The sequence below is a fragment of the Juglans regia genome, chromosome 16 (genome assembly GCF_001411555.2).
Source record: "Juglans regia cultivar Chandler chromosome 16, Walnut 2.0, whole genome shotgun sequence".
Classification (NCBI taxonomy): Eukaryota; Viridiplantae; Streptophyta; class Magnoliopsida; order Fagales; family Juglandaceae; genus Juglans; species Juglans regia.
The window spans coordinates 9,885,605-9,906,523 of record NC_049916.1 but is presented as its reverse complement, the minus strand read 5'-3'; the positions used below and the strand labels follow the sequence as shown (position 1 = coordinate 9,906,523).

At 38.7% G+C, this 20,919-nt stretch overlaps 1 protein-coding gene across 1 annotated transcript; it reads left to right on the top strand.

Moving 5' to 3' along the window:
* The first annotated feature begins 5,120 nt into the window (after nucleotides 1–5,120).
* On the top strand, nucleotides 5,121–5,555 carry LOC108993450. Its single transcript, XM_018968375.1, has one exon. The coding sequence runs from the start codon at nucleotides 5,121–5,123 to the stop codon at nucleotides 5,553–5,555; it is 435 nt and encodes a 144-aa protein (XP_018823920.1).
* The last annotated feature ends 15,364 nt before the right edge of the window (nucleotides 5,556–20,919 follow it).

Genomic DNA, 20,919 nt, shown 5'->3' with positions numbered 1-20,919 from the left:
CTCCTGTTGTGGCTTCCTCTGTTTCGGGAAGCAAAAATAGAGGTCCCTCGGCGTTGGTGAGGCTACGTTCCCGTGTTGAATGGCTAAGGGGTTTGGTCAACGGACGGGGCTGGCGGCTTGTGATGGCGTTGCCGTGAGAGTGGGTGGCAGCGGTTTATGGAAGGGGCTTGGGTAGTGCTAAGCGGAAGTGTTATGGTGCACACGCTGGACTTGGTTTTCCCCCGGTCGATACGTCAAAGTGCAAAGGCAGAAGGCTGAAAGGGTCACGGCGGCTTATGGAGGTGCATACTAGATTCGTTGGAACAGTGGCTGCGACGACTAAGTAGTGGCTATCACGGTGGTGGTGCAAGGATGGCACTTTGAGGGGTTGTAACGCAGAGCTAGGCAGTGGTGATGCACATGTTTAGGCTTCCGTGAGGGTGTTGGACGGCAAACGAGGGTGCAAAGATGACTCCATGTGTGGATGTGCTAGTAGGTAATGGGAGGCAGTGGCGGCATGGAGGTTGTGGAGGGTGGCGGCTTCAGTGCACGAGAGAGATGGGGAAGGAGACAACAACACTTTTCTTGAGTTTTCTTCATGCACGAAGGATTAAATATAGGCCAACGAAAAAAACAAAACAAACCCTAGAGGGATGAGGGAGACGTGTAAAGGTGGGGAGTTTCTAAAAACAAATTCTGTTGGGTTTCTCATTTTAATAAAAAGGGGCGTGGACCTTAGGTTCCCACTTAAAAAAAAATTGGGTCCAAGATTGGTAGTGAAAATAAATAAATAAATGAGCTCTTCCCTAAGTTTTAGGCCTCGAACTAAACTCTGCAATATTCCAACTTGTCTCTTGAAAAAAAAATATACGACAAATCAACTGGCTTTCCATACGCATAAATCCCAAAATTTTAGAAAGTGGGTTGGTGCTGGTCCCGGATATTACACGACGGTCATGTTCTTCCAGTAATGGTAGAGGAGAAGGGGGGAGGGAAGACGAGAAAGGCAATGGAAGGATGGATGTGGAGACCACTGCAAGCAGCCTAGCTGAAGGGCTACCAGAGAAGGGAGTGGAGGAAGGCCAACCTGGTAGCACATTTCCTTTGCTCCAAAACCCTAGAGTAGTATAAAGGGGAGGCACTGTAGCTGTAGGGAACAAAGATATGTTGTCAGTAGAATCAGAGGGAGGGGATGTAGTATTGGGAATAGTGCCTTCCTTAAAATCGAGGGAGAAATTCTCACAGGATTTGCAAAAGGGGGTTATACTTTCGGCGGCAAAATCTGATGGAGGGGAGGATGATGGGCGAGAAATTGTTTTTGAGACTCAAATATGGGACTGGCCTGGGCCAGGGAGTGGGCCTAAACCTATCATAGGGCTGGAAGTGAAAAAAAGGGCCTTAAAGTTCTGGCCTCTATCACTCCAACGGCTAGTAACCTAGAAAAAGAGATACAGGAGTAGTCGTGTTTGGTTCTAAGTGCTCGAAGGCAAGGGGAGGGTCTAAAATGGGTGAGGTGTGCTCGAGTTGAAGGAAAACCTCAAGCAGTACCTGCATCGCTCCCCTAGGAAAAAATGGTACGCAGATGTTAAAAGGTGAGCTCAGTTCCTTTAAAAAAAAGGTAGGAAATCTTGAGCTGATGATAAGCTGGTGGACAGTTCTAGCCCTGTGGAATTGGTGGTGGTTGCGAGTCAGCCTCACTGGTATCATTGAAACTGTTAAGCTAGAACTGTTGGGGGCTTGGGAACCCCCGAACAGTTCAAAACCTTTGCTTGATTGTGAAGGATAAGATGCCAGATTTGGTTTTCTTGTTGGAGACCAATTTGTCATATGTTAATGGCCTCAAGGTCGAAAAGAGGTTAAAGTTTGATGGGTGCATTGTAGTCAAGGCCAAAGGAAGGAGTGAAGGACTTATGCTTTTGTGGAAATAGGAAGACCTAATAGAATTGGTAAATTACTCCCAACATCATATCAATGTATTTGTTAAGTATGAAAGGTGCAATTTTAAATGGTTGTTGTCTTGTTTTTATGCTCAACCAAAAGCTAACCTAAGAAACAAGACTTAGAAGCTACTGTCTTCATTCAAGCCATAGATGGGGGATGGGGAGTTATAGGTGACTTTAATGAGATATTGTACAAGGAAGAGAAGGTTGGGGGGAGACCTCGAGGTGAAAGACTAATGAATATGTTTAGGAAGGTGATGGAGGAAGGAAATCTCTTTGATTTGGGGTGGAGGGGAAATAAGTTTACTTGGTGCAATCTTCATGAAGATGAGTCTTTTACCAAAGAAAGACTTGATCGAGTCATTGCCTATAGTGTTTGGAGAGTTAAGTACCCTGAGTTCTTAATGGAAACTCTACCTACAATGTGTTTTGATCATAGCCCAATACTACTGCAATGTAGTAGGAGAAGGCCTTCAATACGAAGGATTCATAATTTCTTTAAGTATGAAGTAGGCTGGAATAAGGAGGTGGGATGCAGTGATGTTGTTTATGAAGTTTGGAAGGATAGAAGGGGGGGGGGGGGGTCAGTCAAATGGATAATGTGTTGTGTAAGTTGGAAGCAACCAAGAAGGGACTGAACCATTGGAGTAAAAATCTAGTAAGGGACAAAACCAAAGCCAATCGGGACAAGACCAAACTGTTAAGCAAGTTGTAGAATGAAGAAGGACCTGGCAATATGATTCAATAGAAAATGACTACAACAAGAATTAGACTTTCTTTTAGACCAAGAAAACACATGGTGGATACGAAGAGGAAAGAGACATTAGTTGATAGGAGGGGATAGAAACACAAAGTTTTATCATGCATGTGTGAACCAGAGGAGGAAAAAAAGCTCGATCAATAGAGTCTATGATATGAATGGGGCAGTTTTGATTGGGAAACCTGAGATAGCAGATGGCTTTAAGAGATACATCTCTTCAATTTTTCAGTCTTCACATCCAGACTCAGATTGTATGGATTAGTGCATTAAGGGGATTAATACAAGGCTGTCAACTGAAATGCAGCAACACTTGGAGAAGGATTTTACAGAGAAAGAGGTGGAAGATGGCCTAATGCAAATGTCACCTTTTAAGTCTCCTGGGCCCGATGGATTCAGTGTAGGCTTCTACCAATAACACTAGAAACTAGTGGGGATCGAGGTGACTCAGGCAGTTTTAGAATTTCTCAAAATAGGGAAGATGCCAAAGGACTTAAAACCACACCCATCTAGTGCCAATCCCCAAGGTAAACTCCCCTAACTCAATGAAATGTGTGTTGGATAAGGTGATATCTTGGAACCAAAGTGCTTTCATCCCCCGTAGATTGATATAGATAACATAATGGTGGCCTATGAGCTACTCCATACCATGCACTCTAAACATAAAGGCAGGGAAGGCTCTATGGCTATTAAGCTAGATATGTCAAAAGCATACGATAGAGTGGAGTGGGTTTTTCTAGAAGCAATGATGCTCTCAAGCTTGGGTTTGGAAAGAAATTGAATGATCTAGTGATGGAATGTGTCAGGACAATCTCTTATGCTGTCATGACTAATGGGGAACCTAGTGAAATTATTTTACCATCTAGAGGCTTACGTCAAGGTGATCCCTTGTCACCTTATTTGTTCTTAATTTGTGCTGAAGGCGTCAGCTCTCTGTTGTACAATGCAGAATCTAAGGGTCTCATCAAGGGGGTGGCAGTGACAAGGGGGGTCTGAGGATAATCCACCTCATTTTTGCTGACGATTGTGTAATATTTTGTAGAGCAAGGCTGGTTGAATGGTACCTTATCCGTGACTTACTACTTCTATATGAGGGAGCATCAGGCCAAACTCTAAATAAAGAAAAAACTAGTGTATGTTTTAGTTCGAATACTAGGGTGGAAGCCAAGGAATTTATCTTGCAATAAGTGAATGGATCAAGATGCAATGACTACAATTGATACCTTGGTCTCCCAACTGTGGTAGGGAGATCTAAGTATAATATTTTCAGAGTTTTGAAGGAAAAGATATGGAAAAGGATCAACAGCTGGAAAACCAAACTTTTGTCCTCAGCAGGGAAAGAGATCCTTATAAAGAGTGTGCTACAGGCTATCCCAGCCTACACCATGAGTGTATTCAAACTGCCCAGGCTGCTTCTCAAAGAAATAGAAGGTCTTTTGGCTAGATTCTGGTGGTACAATAAAGGTGAGGGGAAAGGCATCCATTGGAAATCGTGGAGGTCATTGGGAGAGGTAAAAAATCAAGGGGGTCTGGGGTTCAGAGATCTCAGCAGCTTCAACAGATATGGAGAATGATAAAAGAATCTAATTCACTAGTTTCTCTAGTTTTTAAGCAGAAATGCTTCCAGAAGTGTGACCTAATGGAGGCTAAATTGAGAGGTTTTTCCTCTTTTATTTGGAGAAGTCTATGGTCCAGCTTGGAGCTGATTAAGAAGGGGGCTGTGTGGAGGGTTGGTAATGGAAATAGCATAAAGTTCTGGAAGGATAAATGGTTACCTAGCCCTGTGACATCAGATTCCGTCTACCATAAATATACTGGATCTCGAGGCCAAAGTAGATGAATTGATAGAAGAGGGCAGCTGTTCTTGGAAGAAAGAATTGGTGAAAGCAGTTTTCAATGAAGATGATGCTCAAGTTATACATTCCGTACCAATTAGCAGTAGAGGTTCTAGAGATAAGTTGGTATGGGTGGGGTCAGAAAAATGAATCTTCACTGCTAAAAGTGTCTACTTTTTGGAAACTATGATTTTGAACAGAAAAGTAGGAGAAGTCTCGACAAGGGGGGAGAATCAAGTGATATGGATAGATGTATGGAATTTGGAAGTACCTAGTAAGGTTAAAATTTTCATCTGGAAGTGTCTTAATAATATTCTTCCTACAAAAGATAATCTTTATAGGAAGAACATTATTGAGAACAACCTTTGTCCACTATGTACACGAGAAGTGGAAACACTAGTGCATGTTATGTGGGACTGCCCTACTACAGTAGATGTATAAGGAGGAGAGACCATCACATTTTGCAAATGGAAGAGATATCAACCTGATTTCCAGCTGTTGTGGGTTGAGATAAGGAATAAGCTGAGTAAAGAGAGTTTGGAGTTTGCATCAATAATATGTTACCAGCTGTGGGTAAGAAGAAATGCCTTCATTTTTCAAAACCCGTTTATGCAACCTGGTATACTGGCTAAAAAGGCTCAAGTTGATCTATATTTTTCTAAAGAGACCAAACAAACCTGTTTAAAGAGTACAAAAGGGACTCATGGGAGAGGATCAACTCAAAAATGGAAGCCACCTGCATGGCCATATGTCAAAGTGAATTTTGATGCAGCCTTTGAAAGAGCTAATGCTAGGATGGGTTTGGGAGTAATCATCAAAGATTTAGAAGGCAGCTTGCTAGCTGTGGTGACAGCCTCTAAAGACCACATCTCTTCAGTTGCCCAAGCTGAAAGTGCTGCACTTCATAAAGCTATGGACCTTTGCACTAAGCTTGGTTTAAACCAAGTTTGTTTTGAAAGGGATGCCAAGGTGGTTGTGGATGCAGTGAACTCCAAAAATGAAGATAACTCGTGGCTTGGACAAATGATAGAGGATTTGCAGTAGTTGATGAAAAGCAACCAAGCATGGAGCCTTAATTTTGTACACAGGTCAACAAACAAAGCTGTTCACACGGCAGCAAAGTTAGCAATTAGGGATGTTTGTGAAAAAGTTTGGCTAGAGGATGGCCCCCTTGAGGTCTTAAACTCAGTCCTGGGGGAGGCAGTTATGTATGATGTAATTTTATTTGATTAATGAAATCATTATCGTTCAAAAAAAAATACTAATAGTCTAATATAGACTATAGTTATAATAACAGTCTAATATAGTTATACTAAATAACTATAACGAATACTAATATATAGCTATACTAATAGTATAATATTAATACTATTATATAATCTAATATATTATATATGTGGTGTGATGGGCACCAAAATGGACCTAGTCTTAAAGATTCTTTGTAAGTTCCAGATGGGTCAATTACATGGTCAAGAGCCAAGAAGATCAAGGAGGCAATGCAAGGATTGATGCAATCCACTTGGAACATGTTTAGAAAGAGCCCAACATTCAAGATAGGCTTAAAGGAGGAACGCCACAAATGTTGTGATTTACCTTTGATAAGTTCAAAGGTTCAATTAAGAACAAGAAGAGATAAACTCAACTCACAATGACTAAATTTATCAAATTTCATAAATCTTTTTAACATGAGGCAACAAAGAGTATTTAAACTAAAACCTAATTAAAACCCTAGCTAAAATAAAACCCCTTTTACCCAAAATGCCCCTGGATGAACAGTGGCGCGGCTACAGTAATGCTATAGTAAAACCCTAACTCTAGTTCAATAAAATAATAACTTTTCCAACATGTCCTTGCATAGGCCCCCTTAAGTGCTTCCCATAATAATCCCAACTATTCTAAACTAATAAAATAAGTCATTTAAATGAATTAAACAAATTGAAAGCCTTCAAGTCATGTTGTTGATCTCTTCCATAGCTTATCAAATGAATCAAGACTGAATCTTCATCCTTTAAGCCCATCTTGAATGTTGGGCTCTTGCTAAACATGTTCCAAGTAGATTGCATCAATTCTTGCATTGTCTCCTCCTTGATCTTTTTGGCCGTTGAACTTGTAATTGGCCAATCTGGAACTTGCAAAATATCTTTAAGATTAGGCTCACCTTGGTTCCCATCATTCCCCCACTCCTCAAAATGATTCGACCTCGACTCTCCACCTGAATCAAAGGGGAAAATGTTACTAACATTGAAAATAGCATAAACATGATACTCACCTGGAAGATCCACTTGACATGCATTATCGCTAATTTGTTAAAGAATTTGGAAAAGTCTATCCAACCTACTCCTGTCATCAACTGGTAAAGACATTAAATCTAAAGGAATAAATGGATTAAGTCTAAAAACAATTTCAAAATGTGAATATGAAGTAGTAGTATGCATGGTCTTATTATATGCAAACTCTAATAAGGGCGAATGATACTCCCGCAAACGTCCATGTAACAATTCAATGAATGACAAATAATACTCCCACAAACGTTCATGAAACACGTTAATGAATGACAAATTACACTTCCACAAACGTTCATGCAACACGTCAATGAATGACAAATGATACTCCCACAAGCGTTCAGGAAACAAACCTAAAGCTTGCCTTATACCAAAATGACCACTCCAATTATATGCAAACTCAATGAATGGCAAGCAATAGTCCAGCAAACGTTCATGCAACACGTTAATGAATGACAAATGACACTTCCACAAACATTCATGCAACACATCAATGAATGGCAAATGATACTCCCACAAACGTTCGTGCAACACATTGAAAGTCTTGAATTTACCAAAACGATGCTTTCTCACATGTTCCATACACACTAGCAAAGTCATCATCATTAGCATTCAATTCCTTATCATATTCAAGTCTCAACAACTTTGCATCTAAAATGAAGACAAGGACATACCTTCCTGATAAAGCATCAACCACAAAGTTTTCCATACCTTGTGTGTATTTGAATACAAGAGGAAATGTATCAATGAATTCCTCCCACTTGGCATGCTTTCTATTCAACTTATCTTGTCCCTTCATGTACTTCAAGGACTCATGTTCACAAAAGGAAGGATGGGTAGGAATTGTCGCACCCGGCACATAATCAATGTAATGTTCTATCTCTCTAATAGATGACATCACACTAAACATACCACTAGGAATCATGACCATATCCCTGCAACAAAGAAACAACAACACTAGGCAAAGAGTCGTTAAATTCGTTAGTATAAAAACTTATCTTAGCATAAAAACTCACTTTTGTCTTTCTGTTTCTCTCTGCAATCTCTCTTTCTTTTTCTTCTCATGGCCACTCTTTTTTCTTGACTCTTAACCACCTCTCTATTTTCTTTTTCACTCTCTCTTTCTCTTGATATTTCAGCCTCATTCTCTTTTTTCCTCTCACTCTCATTTTCCTTTCCACTCTTCTTTTTTCTTCCACTCTCCTATTTTTTTGAACTCTCAGTCTCACAATTGTTTTTCAACTTATTGTCTCTTTTTCTTGAGGTTTTAGTCTCACCCACATCTTTTCCCTTTGGTGGTTCGGTCTTCCCCTTTGTTGTAGCTTGATAATTTCTGTCTCACTTTGGTTTTGAAGGAGTACTAGAAACCAAAGTATACTTTGATGTACCCTTTCTTTTCAACTGCCTCTCCACCTTCATAGCCACGTGTACCTTCACATAATGTTGTAACTTAACTACATTGGCTATCTTCCTATTCAACCCACTCAAAAATCTAGCCATCATGGCCTCCCGATCCTCCACTACATTAGCCCGAATCATAGCCACATCCATCTCCTTATGGTAATCCTATACACTCCTAGACCCCTGCGTAAAATTTTGTAGTTTTTGGTAGAGGTCTCTATAGTAGTGGCTAGGTACAAATCTCCGCCTCATGATAGCTTTCAACTCTTTCCAAGTTTCTACAAGCCTCTCAAAATTCCTCCTCCTATTGATCACTAATTAGTCCCACCAAATACTAGCATAATGAGTGAACTCAAATACCGCCAACTTCAATTTCTTCTCCTCAGAATAATTATGGCAATCAAACACAAACTCTATTTTTTTCTCCCACTCAAGATAAACCTCAGGATTAGTTCTATATTGGAAAGATGGTATTTTCATTTTGATGCTACCAAAGTCTCTATCTACACCATCCTGACCCCTTAGATTCCCCTCAAGTCCTCTTTCACGCCTAACTTCTCTATGTCTACCCAATCCAACTTCAGATGTTAGGCCTTCCTCATCCTCACCATACACTCCATTCTCATACCCATTCTCAATACTAGGCTCACGCCGCCTCCTATTTCTCCCACTTTGCAGATTTCTAATCATTGCTTCTTGATTATCCATATTATCCCTCACTTCACCCAACACCAAGTTCAACCGCTCAAACTGTTGTTGCATAGCTTACAACACAAAGGATGAGTTATCTGCTATCCCTTTTGGTGATGAGTCACTCCTGTGAGACATTGTAATTTGCTACACAAAAAGAATGTTAGTGGAAAACCTCACATACTCCCTTACGTGTTTACACTCGAATAATGGCACTCCACTCGTGTTTCACTCTTAATGGCTTTTTCTCGATAATAGTCTCACACTCTCTAGCCTTTTACCTCAATAGTTTACCCGCTCAAGTTCTTTAAGAACTAGTTGAACTCAATCAAGACAATGCAACATTGTTTTATCCCAACTAGTAATTATATCCAAGAAACAAAGAAGGAACAAAATGACACGAGACTCAAGGAATTTATACGAGGGGAAAGAGTAAATATAAACCAAGATACCAACTTGAATGATGTATTCAACCACTTTGATGATAAAGCTCAATCAATAAATGTAATTCTTTGTCTTTGAATATGCTACATTTTATTTTCTTCTTCTTCTTCTTCTTCTTCTTCTTTTTTTTTTTTTTTTTTTTCTCCCTAATTCAATCACAAATAGCAATATTCAATTGTGAAAATCAAGCAATTAAATTCAAGCACACAAGAATTGACAATCAAGTAGAAGAAAATCAATGGAACGACACTCCAAGCAATTGATAAACTTAGAGGTGCAAGAAACCCTAGAATTTTGAAACCCTAGGTGATGCAAATTTCAGCTAAACCCAAAACCCTATGAATTTCGGTTGCCTACTTTTTGTTTCTATATTTTTTTTTGCATACCTAGAACAATGAAGCCCTAGAATTAAATTTAAAAATGCAAGAATTAAAAGATAGAATCAGATCTGATTGGAAACCTTGCTCTGAATACCAAATGATATGAACCCACGGGAATGAAATCTCTTGAACCCACAATCAATTTGAAACTCCCCAAGAAAGCCGAAATCAAGTCAATGGAAGGAGAATCTAGACCCGACGATAACTCGTTTCAAGAACATAGATTATATTAAAATCTAGACCCTTTGAAGAACCCGTCTCAAGAACCCAGATTACAAAGGAAGAACGCCACAAAGGTTGTGATTTACCTTTGATAAGTTCAAAAGTTCAATTAAGAACAAGAGGAGATAAACTCAACTCACAATGAATAAATTCATCAAATTTCATAAAACTTCTTAACATGAGGCAACAAAGAGTTTTTAAACTAAAACCTAATTAAAACCCTAGCTAAAATAAAACCCCTTTTACCCAAAATGCCCCTGGATGAACAGTGGCGCGGCTATGGTAATGCGGCTACAGTAATACTACAGTAAAACCCTAACTCTAGTTCAATAAAATAATAACTTTTTGAACATGCCCTTGCATAGGCCCCCTTAAGTGCTTCCCATAATAATCCCAATTATTCTAAACTAATAAAATAAGTCATTTAAATGAATTAAACAAATTGAAAGCCTTCAAGTGCTCAAAGCCTTCAAGTCATGTTGTTGACCTCTTCCATAGCTTATCAAAGGAATCAAGACTGAATCTTCATCTTTTATGCCCATCTTGAATGTTGGCTCTTGCTAAACACGTTCCAAGTAGATTGCATCAATTCTTGCTTTGCCTCCTCCTTGATCTTCTTGGCCCTTGAACTTGTAATTGGCCCATCTGGAACTTGCAAAATATCTTTAAGACTAGGCCCACCTTGGTTCCCATCATGGTGCCCCCAGCCCCTGCTTGGGATTAGACGGTGGCTGAAACGCCGAGACATGCAACATAAGGTTACATACCCTTCGTACATGGTATATAAGATGCAATGTACCTATGTATTCTGGCAGTATGCAATAAATTGCAGTGGAATAAGTCATTTAAATATTGCACCAAAATAAAACTAATATCCCAACTTCTTCATTCATAGCTCTAAATCACACTTCTTAGCAATGGAATATCATGTTCTTTGTTTACACTTTACATAACAAGTATTCTAAAAAGGCGTTAACAAAGAAATCATTAAAGCATCTTTCTAATCTCAACTATCTCCAAGTAGGTCATAACTAGATCCGTTCTTTCCTATGACTTGAGCTCATCCTTTGCCTTCATCATTATCCTGACTCGCTACTCCTGGTTGGGAATGACAGTGGAAACTAGCATGGTGAGATTTCGAGAAATCTCAGCCAGTAAACACGCAATATACAATAGTTAACACAAGCATACAAGAGGTATATCATGACATGAGTGCATGAACATGTACTTGACTTAAGCACTTGACCAGAAATTGACTTATGCACTTGACCATTTTCAAAAGACTTGTAACAGAGACTTTAGCTTTTCAGAAAAACTTCTTAACTTTCTTATTCACGTTGATCTTAATCAAAACTTGCCTTATTAGAACATATCATAAGATTTGCATCAAGTGATCCTAAACATATCATAAGATTTACATCGAGTGATCCTTATCATATCACATGATTTTCATCATGTGATCCTTATTTTATGAGCTCTTATCCTTGTTCAGAGGTTGGATACAACACGGTTCCCCTTTGCACCGCATGTTCTTGCTAGTTACCGCACCATCAATGGTCTGTACACCGTGATGAATACGAAATAAACGGAGATTTATATTAACTCGACCTTACTTCGTCAGGTTACATGCCTTATAGACCCACTAGCGTTAGGCGCTTCCTCACTCCGACATTCTTTGAAAATAATTCATTGGAGGCTTGTCGACGGTACTTTGTCGACCCATGGGTTACCACTCCATTCTTAAGCACTCCAAAGTGGACAGAAGAGTTCCATTAGGACATTCCCCTGCCTTAGCACTTGGGGTCGTGATAAAACTTTTAAACCCTTTTCTTTGAAAATATTTTTCCCCAAATGCATGTGACATGAGACTTATGACATGCGTGCTTACACTTTACATATGACATATGAAATGCCATGTATGGAATAACCAATCATAACATGTTCAATTCATGGCATGATAACATAGATCACATGGACTATCAAAGCACATACTTGGATCTATGAAAAAGTGCCTTGGCCGAAATAGTAAGTGCAAAACATGAAGAATCATTACTTAAACATGCTTATTCTTCAAACATATTTGCTTAGAAATCAAAGCATACCGAAACGAAACATAAAATCATGGTGTTTGGCCTAGATCCAAAATTTCTAAGACATAGTATAGCCGAATCATCCAGTAACACAAATCAACAGCATTGTTTTCCTTAAAGCCGAAACATGCTAAGGACATTCTTGCCATTTTCATCTAAAATCGAATCATACCATTCATGTAATATTCATATTCCAAGATCATATTAGCATATTCAAACAAGCAAACAACCAAGAAATAGCAATCAAAACAACCAAACAATGGAATGATTTACACAAATATTTACAAATATTAACTGAGAGCAAGTTGAGTGTATACTTATAAACTTTTCCTTGCTTACAAAGAGTGTGTCGAAAATATTGAAGAGGAGGCTTGGTTTGCACTGTTCTAACCAACAACTCTCGATTTTCACCATTGTAGTATGTTAGGCTCTTGATTCGAATGTAGTTTTGGGTGTGTACATGAATGGAGAGGAAAAGAAGTGAATAGGGTCAGAATTTTGTGTAAAGCCCCAAATTAGAAGATGAAAGGGGTGTTTTTATACTAAAAATAGCCCAAACTCTCTCTTTCTTCTTGCTTTAGCTTTATTGCCAAGTGAATGGCCTTAGATTTTTAGCTATTGCATGCTGTACAGATGGCATATGGTGGGTCTGCATGTTGGACAAGTGGCATAGTTGATGCATGTGGGTCTGCATGTAAGACAAGTGGTGCCTTTTCTAGTCTATAGGGACCACAAAAGTATTCTTGGAAATAATAATCTTGCCAAGTGGCATGACTCATTGAAAATTCAAAATCCTCTTCACTTTCCTAGGAAATCTAAGGATATCCTTGCATGGACGCCATGTGTCAAAGACCCTCCATTGTCTCTCCTTGGGAAATGTAAAAGATCCTCTGCATGAGTGATATGTGGCGTGGTATCTTATCAAAATTTGAAATCCTAAGAGGTTTCTTGGGCATGCTCCCCATATGGTCCAAATTCAATGAATCTCTAGGGCAAAATTGTCATTTGATAAATCCTAACCCTAGGCTTGAACCTTCTAGACTTGTGCATGCTTACCAAGTGGCAAAAGACATGTAGGATGGGGGTGCGTGTTCCCCATGCTCCTCTTCCTTTTCTCATGTGTCTTTTCCTTTTTCCTATGTATCTTTTCCTTTTCCCATGCATGTCCCTTACTCTTCCCTATGCAAGAAGCTTCTTCTTCCTATGCATGTTCCGTAGGTGACTCTCTCACTTATGCTTCTCAAGAACTAAACATATGACATGTGGCAATGTGGTGGCCTAGGGGTAGAAGGGTAATTTTTATGCATTGTCTCTTCCACGCCCTTCTAGAACCTTTTCTGTGATGCCCCCAGATTCCGCTTGGGATCGGACGGACATCTGAAGTGTCGGGACATGCAACACAAGGTTACTTGCCCCCGTTCATGACATATAAGATGCAATGTTCCTAACATCCATCTAGCATTATGCAATATTCGCAGCGGATAATAAATTTCTTTTTTTTCTTTTTTCTTTAGCAATACTATGCACCAAACTAAAATATCCCAAATACTTAAAACATACTCCATACTTAATGACATACTAAACAACTAAGATCACAATAATAGTCCATAAGGTTGTGATCAAAAGAGTGCTGGAGATTGAACTCCACAAATACAAGTAGTAATCTGAGGTAACTACTGTACTACCATCTACGTCGCACCGTCGCTTAGTCGACCGTTTCCAGTTGGTCGATTCTCTGTTCTCCTTCAGATCCTATAACAAAATCTACCATTCGGGGGGAATGGTAGTTGGGACTACCACAGTGAGATTTGATTACAAATCTCAGCAAGTTAACAAAAAACTTCCACACAGGTTAATGATGCATGCATGGCAGTAAAAGCATGAATGCATAATCAAATCATAAGTAATCATAACATAACATAACTGGCATAACTTAAACTGAAACTGAAGCTTAGCATGAACGTGACTTGAAACATAACATGGACTTGAAACATAGCATGAACGTGAACTTGAAATATAACATGGACTTGAAACATAACGTGAACGTGAACATGCATAATTTGAACATGAACTTGAGCATGACATAATATAAATGTGAACTTGGAACATAACGTAAACGTGAACATAACATAACATGAACTTGAAACATATTCTTGTCTCATGGGATTACCATGATTGCGTGAACGTAAACTTGAACATAACATAACGTGAACTTGAAACATGACTTGAACGTGAAATACATGAACTTGAAATCTTATTCAATAGACTTAATCATTAAAGTGACCATATGGGTGCTACACAGGTCCCCTTGAGCCGTGTGTCCCTGCCGATTACCGCATCACATCACAGGTTTCTATACCAGCTGTGAGTGCGTTAATACGTACTCCACAGTTGTTGTGGCCCCACGTATTCTACGTGTCACAATTGCTGTGTCTCACGTAGTGTATGCTCCACAGTTGTTGTGGCCCCATACTTCATGCTCCACAGTTGTTGTGGCCCCATGACTTATTTGTTTGTGCCACACTTGCTGTGGACACACATAACATAATGTGTGGCACCATCGGCGTTAGTGCCTGGCGCGCTCCGGTGACCAGCTAATTAGGCCCCATTCGCAACCTGTTGACTGTACTTCGTCAACCCAGGGAATTTCACACCTATTTAGACACTCCAAGCGTGAACAAAGGAGTTCCACTAGGATATTACCCCATCCTAGCGCTTAGGGTCGTGATTGACATGAATAACTTAACTGGCATACATGACATTTCGTAACGTGACGTAACATGAACATGACATAAAAGACAAAAGTCCTGACGTAGCATAACGTGACATGAACGTAAGATGACAGACATGACATACTTCAAGACATAAATGTAACAGAGTACATTTCATAATATGGCATACATGTAACATGCAACATTTCGTAACATGGCATACCATATAACAGACAACATTTCTTAACATGGTGTAACATGTGACAGTGAATATTACGTGACATGAAATACATGTAACAGATGGCATACTTAACTTAACATGACATACTTGCAATGTATAGGAATACGTGACAGAATATCTTGTGTAACAGATGAATAATTCATGACAGAATAAATTCTGTGTAACAGATAAATATGTAATGACTTGGCATGGCACATATGATAACATGCATACATACAATTTAGTTCCCTTACTTATCACTCATACACATTAAACTGATAGTAAGTTAAAAGCTAACTTACCTTGATCGTCGCGTTCTACTAGAATAAAGCGCGAAACACAAGACAACTTAGAGTAAAATTAGAGTAAAATTACCATTTTACCCCTACATGTGGGCAAATGACCATTTTACCTCTAACTTAAGGATTTGACATCCTAATTCCAAAAATTACCAAAATTAACATTCCTCATGTAAATTTTGTCTCAAACTCAAATATCAACTCAGAAAAATTTAAAACCAATCACAACTATGAAAACTCACTATGGCCAAAACTTACATAGACAATTTCTCTTGATTTTGGTTGCAATTTCTTCCATATTCAAAACCCATGATTAAACCAAAATTTTGTAACAAGGATCTTTTTGTAAAAAGATCCAAACTTTTTAACAAAAAGTAAACCCTTGAATCACAAGTTTTGACCTTAATAAAAACATTTCCAAGAATTCCAAAAAATCTAATCATACTTCTAACATATTCATAACATCATTCTAAGATCAACCATGCTTTAAATCATCAAACAAAACTCACCAAAAATCACAAAACAACACTTGGAGTTTTTGGTTTTAAACCTAGTCCAAAACAAAAACTGTTTTTCCCAACTAACTTTGATCAATCTCTTGATCCATGGCTTAAAGATATGTGATCTTCAAACTAACACATCACATGGTTTAAAAATGTGTCCTAAAGAAGATCCAGCCATCAAACTTAAAATCACATGGCTAAAATTTAATAAAACACGGATCTAACTCAAAAACATCAAATTTTAGGCCTAACCGAAATCCTCTTGCATAGAAAATCATATATTTAAAACTAATACCAAATATCTTCGAAATAACATCCTAAATTATATATAGGAGGGTTAGGATCATCAAATAAAAATATCAAAGCCTTTGGAATAAGATCAAACCACGAAATATTCCAACTTTCACAAAACAGAAACTGTTTTTCCACTTCCAGTTTTCAAGTTTCTAACTCTAAGAAAATCTATCATCAAAAGCTTAATTCATGCAACAAAACCTCAATGAACATTCATAAACACATGTTAACAACACTCCATAAAAGTTTTGGACCAAGATATGTCCATTAGCTTGGTCAAAACTTCCAAAACATAACATACTCTCCCGTTTCACGCCCGGAATGACCTTTCCATGGTTAAAAATACTTTTGACCAATAAAATGAGCATGGAATGAGACTAATATGATATCCACGGAAACTAGACTCAAATACGAACAACTTTTATGAAGAAGTCATTGTGATATAATACTTACAAAGGATCGAAAATGGCCACGCAAAAAGACCCAGAAATCTGCCCGAGAGAGCTCTTTTGGGTTTCTCTCTAAGAACGGGGGAAAGAAGTGATAAAATGGAATGAAAAGTGCCTTGCACGACTATAGACTCCTGTAGGGGGAAGTTGTGGGCTGGAATGACCCTCGATTGGAGGTGGCTATGTGACATAAAGTGGAGAATAGTGAGGGGCAAAGACTGCCTGCAGCAGTTGTGAAAGATGGAGGTTGATGGAGTGGATTTCTCCTTCACATCAAGGCACTATTGGGTGCAGCCAATGGCAGTGGATGGTCTGCCATGTGGGGGAGGAAACTTCTCCAAAAAGCTTTGCCATGGTGCCAATTTCGTGGGCCTTGGTGGGCCCCACCAAGTGGGCTTCAATTTGGGGTTTAAAGGGGGTTTGGTTAGGGTTTGAGATGCTATCAAGTCCAAAACTAATTTTTCTTGGTCCAATCAAATTTCCAAGGTTTAAAAGGTTGAATAATGATGTCATAACAAGGATTTGATTAATTAATAGCATGTGGAAGTGATTTAATCAAGTGATTAAACACAATACTAGAAATCAGATTAAAAAGGGTTTGGAGGCCAACTTTAGGGTTTGGGAAAACCATTTAGGGTTTTGGTTTCAACCAAGCTTTTGGGGTTTCAATTGGATTCCAACCATTTAGGGTTTTGCTAGGGTTGAAACCCTCTTTGGTCTGGCACAATTTAGTTGATCAGATGAAATAGAGCTTTGCTTAGGTGGCATGATCTCACACCTTGACTTCCTTTACAAATCCATCTAATGGTTCCTCATGGTGCCAAGTGTCTAATACTATTCACTAAGTATGACTAAGATCTTGCCAAGTGTCCAAATAAAACTCCTCCAATCTAATTTGGATATTTCCCACTATGATTTTGAAAACACTGTAGTGGGTGCGCTTATCGAGGTTACTATTCACTCCAAAAGATACATAATAAACTTAGTACTGAAAAATTCTAAATATTCATATTAACCTATAGTGAAAATCGTTTACCGAAATTCAATCCCGAATTGCCCCTAAAAATAATTTCACAATTTCTAACAGACCTTTCGTCCGGAATTATGAAAAATGGTTATTGCGCCATAAAATCCTAAATAATCCACTGAGTCTAATGGCGCAGACCATAACGCAGTCTGACACTTCTAACTATCTCAAATAATTAAACTCACAAATCTAGCACCACAATGAGTGATAACACTGATTATGACGATAGACTAAAACCTGAGCGATTGATCGATTCGTAAAAACTTATGGGTTTTCCAAAAGATTTCTAAAGTCAATAGAAATTTCACCAATGAATTTTTAGCGGGCTGTTACATTTTCCTCTACTTATGCATGAATGATAAATGGTAAAATTGCAGAAAATAACTTGGGTGAGCGTGTATCTTAGGGATTTGAAAGTCTCTTAGTATTCCAATGTAAATCTTTTTGAAAATCTCACATTTGTCTTCCTTATGCAAAATCTTCTTGGAACTCTTCACTAAGAACAAGTGGAGTGAGGTGGAGGTGCTTGGGAGGGTGAGTGGCATGGACAACTCCTTGGAATGTGGGTAGGTGAAATGGGCCTGTGTTGAACCCTACATCCTCCTCCGTCTCCTTGTTGGTGCTTGTATAGTCCATCAGTGTTCCCGAAACCATGTCCCATCATTTTTTTTCTCATCCACTTTTACATCTAGGTTCAATGTATCTACATGTGAGGTGTGCATGTGAGACATGTGGCATGTGTGTTGGTGAAATGGGTGTGTGCCGAACCCTACATCCTCCACCATCTCCTTAGCTTTTTCTAAAAACCTTCAAGCATGCTTGCCAAGTGGCACCAATGTGCTAACCTAGGTGCTTCTTCCCTAGGTTCCACTTCCCTATTCAAGATTTTGCCCTTTCCCAAGACAAAACTCTTCACATTTCATTTGCATGCATGACACTTGGCCAACTCTTCTAGAAAGCCGAATTCTCCCTTACTTCTTCCATTTTTTCTTCTAGAAATCCAATGCATGCTTGACAAACGTCATCCTTGTCTTTTCCCAAAGTTCCAAATGAGAAGTGATTTTCATAAAATGACCAAAAACTCCTTCTTGAAGCCAAGTGGTGCCATCTCCTTGCCTAGAGGGTAAACTTGAGCATTTCAAAGCCAAAGTCCTTAATGGGCCGGATTCCTATGGGCCTTTTCTTCTATTTTTCTCTTGTGGGATTTTTAACTTAGAACTCCAAGATCCAATCCAACAAAAATAGAAAGTGGCCTAAAGGATTCTTCCAACACTTAGCCAATAACCCAAATAAATAAATAAATAGATAAATAATATCCACAAGAATTACGAATGGAATCTTAGTGAAAATCCAGGGCATCACAATATATAACTAATACTAATAGTCTAATATAGACTATAGTTATACTAATCAATAATCACTATAACTAAATCACTATTAATCACTATAACCAAATCACTATAGTCTATAACTATTAACTATGTATTAAATGTATTATAAATATATATAAATTATAATTATCAATTTCCCAAACCATCAAAATTCTTTTAATGATCATTTAAAAAAAAAGAACAAAACAATTGAAAGTTGAAACCAAAGGAAACGACACCCTTTCCTCTCACAATTCCAGTTTATACTATAAACCCTAAAACAATTTCAAACGGTGCCTCTCTCCTCACTCTCGTCTCTTGTATCCACCTCTCTAGTCTCCCTCTCGTCTCTGTCTCTCTACCACCCCTCACCGACCGTCACACATACCATGAGCTCACGACATCGTTGTCGTCGTCGAACCTCCCCTCAGGACTTACGGCCTCTCCTCGCTCTGGTCTCTCGTCCTCGCCTCTCTAGTCTCTGCCTCTACTTTGCCCTCTTGTCTCCATCTCTCTACGTCACTCTTCATCTCTCTACCTCCCCTCATCGGCAGTCGCACATACCGTGAGCTCACGAAATCACTGTCATCATAAAACCTCCCCTCACGGACTTATGGCCTCAACTCATGTCTCTCTATCTTCAATTCCTCATGGTAATTTTTCTCCATTGTTTCTTTTCATTTCACTTATTTAAGTTATTTGAAATTATTCAAGTTATATGAATCATTATGGTTTTGTGATTGTGTTTGTGTTACTCGGGTCTTGTGATTGTGATTGTGAAATTACCTAAAAGTGGAGTTTATTGTTGATGGGAAGCTTCTATAATTCTCCCCCCCCCCCCTCTCCATATGCATGAACTTGAGTCCGTAAGTTGCTAATGGCTAGAAGTCTGTGTTTGTGTATGTGGATTAGCTTGTTTGAATTTATGTGTTTTTGTGTGTGTCTTTGTGTGTCTGTGTGTTTGTATATATGTATATGCCTACGTGCGTGTGTCAGTGTATTAGAAAATTTGAGCTTTCAAAGGTAACTGAATATTTGGATTTATATGTGTGTTTGTGTTTCAGTGTATATGTCTGTGTGTGTGTGTGTGTGTGTGTGTTTGATAATTTGTGTATATGGATTGCATTGTAAAACAGATTGTTTGTTTGATAGTTTGTGTATATGGATTATTTTAGTAAAAAATTGAAAAACTGGACCGGAAACTAGTAAAACCAGAGATACAAGTTTAGGAGGGTAACTGATGCGTAATCGGTTTTGAAAAATGTAAAACCGTACATATCGGTTTGGTCCTAAATTTTGTCCAAAACTGAACCAGACCGATTACACCTCTACTTGCAGCTACGTGCATCCTCAAAACCTGGCGAGGAATCACCCTTTTAGTGAAAACATATGTATATAGATATAATACATATATATATATATATATAGGCATGCCGAGGAATCACCCTTTTGGGACATTGCCTTTCTTCATACAAAATAGATAAAAACACAATAGAAATATAATGGCGAGGAGTTACCCATCTCCATATAAGTAGACAACCAGTAAAAACTAGTATTTAGCCTATTTAGGCCAAGTATCATTCTTTCTCCACACGATTACTTGTCACACATATAGTTGTTCATAATCTTTGCTCATAGGCATTCATTTGCCACATAGGCCCTCATTTGCTCATAGGCACACACACAAAGAAAATTGTTGCCCTGAGGATGCTACTCTACCCGACCACAACCAACTTGAAGTCTAAAGAAACTCATCTCTTGAATTTCTGGTGGGTTGTTATATTCTCCCCTCCTAATAAAAGATTTCATCCTCAAAACCGACGCAAGTACTAAAAAAACCATACTAAACAAAGGAGAAGATGCTGCTCACTAAGCCTATTATCCATCACTGGACGTATCGTCACTGGTTGGTGTTGACGGGGGTGAGTCGATGTCCATCGACATAACATGCTACTGCGACAAGTAGTAGAATGCATAATCATTCGAATCCCACACCATGTTACCAAAAGGTCCAGAGGCGAAAGTG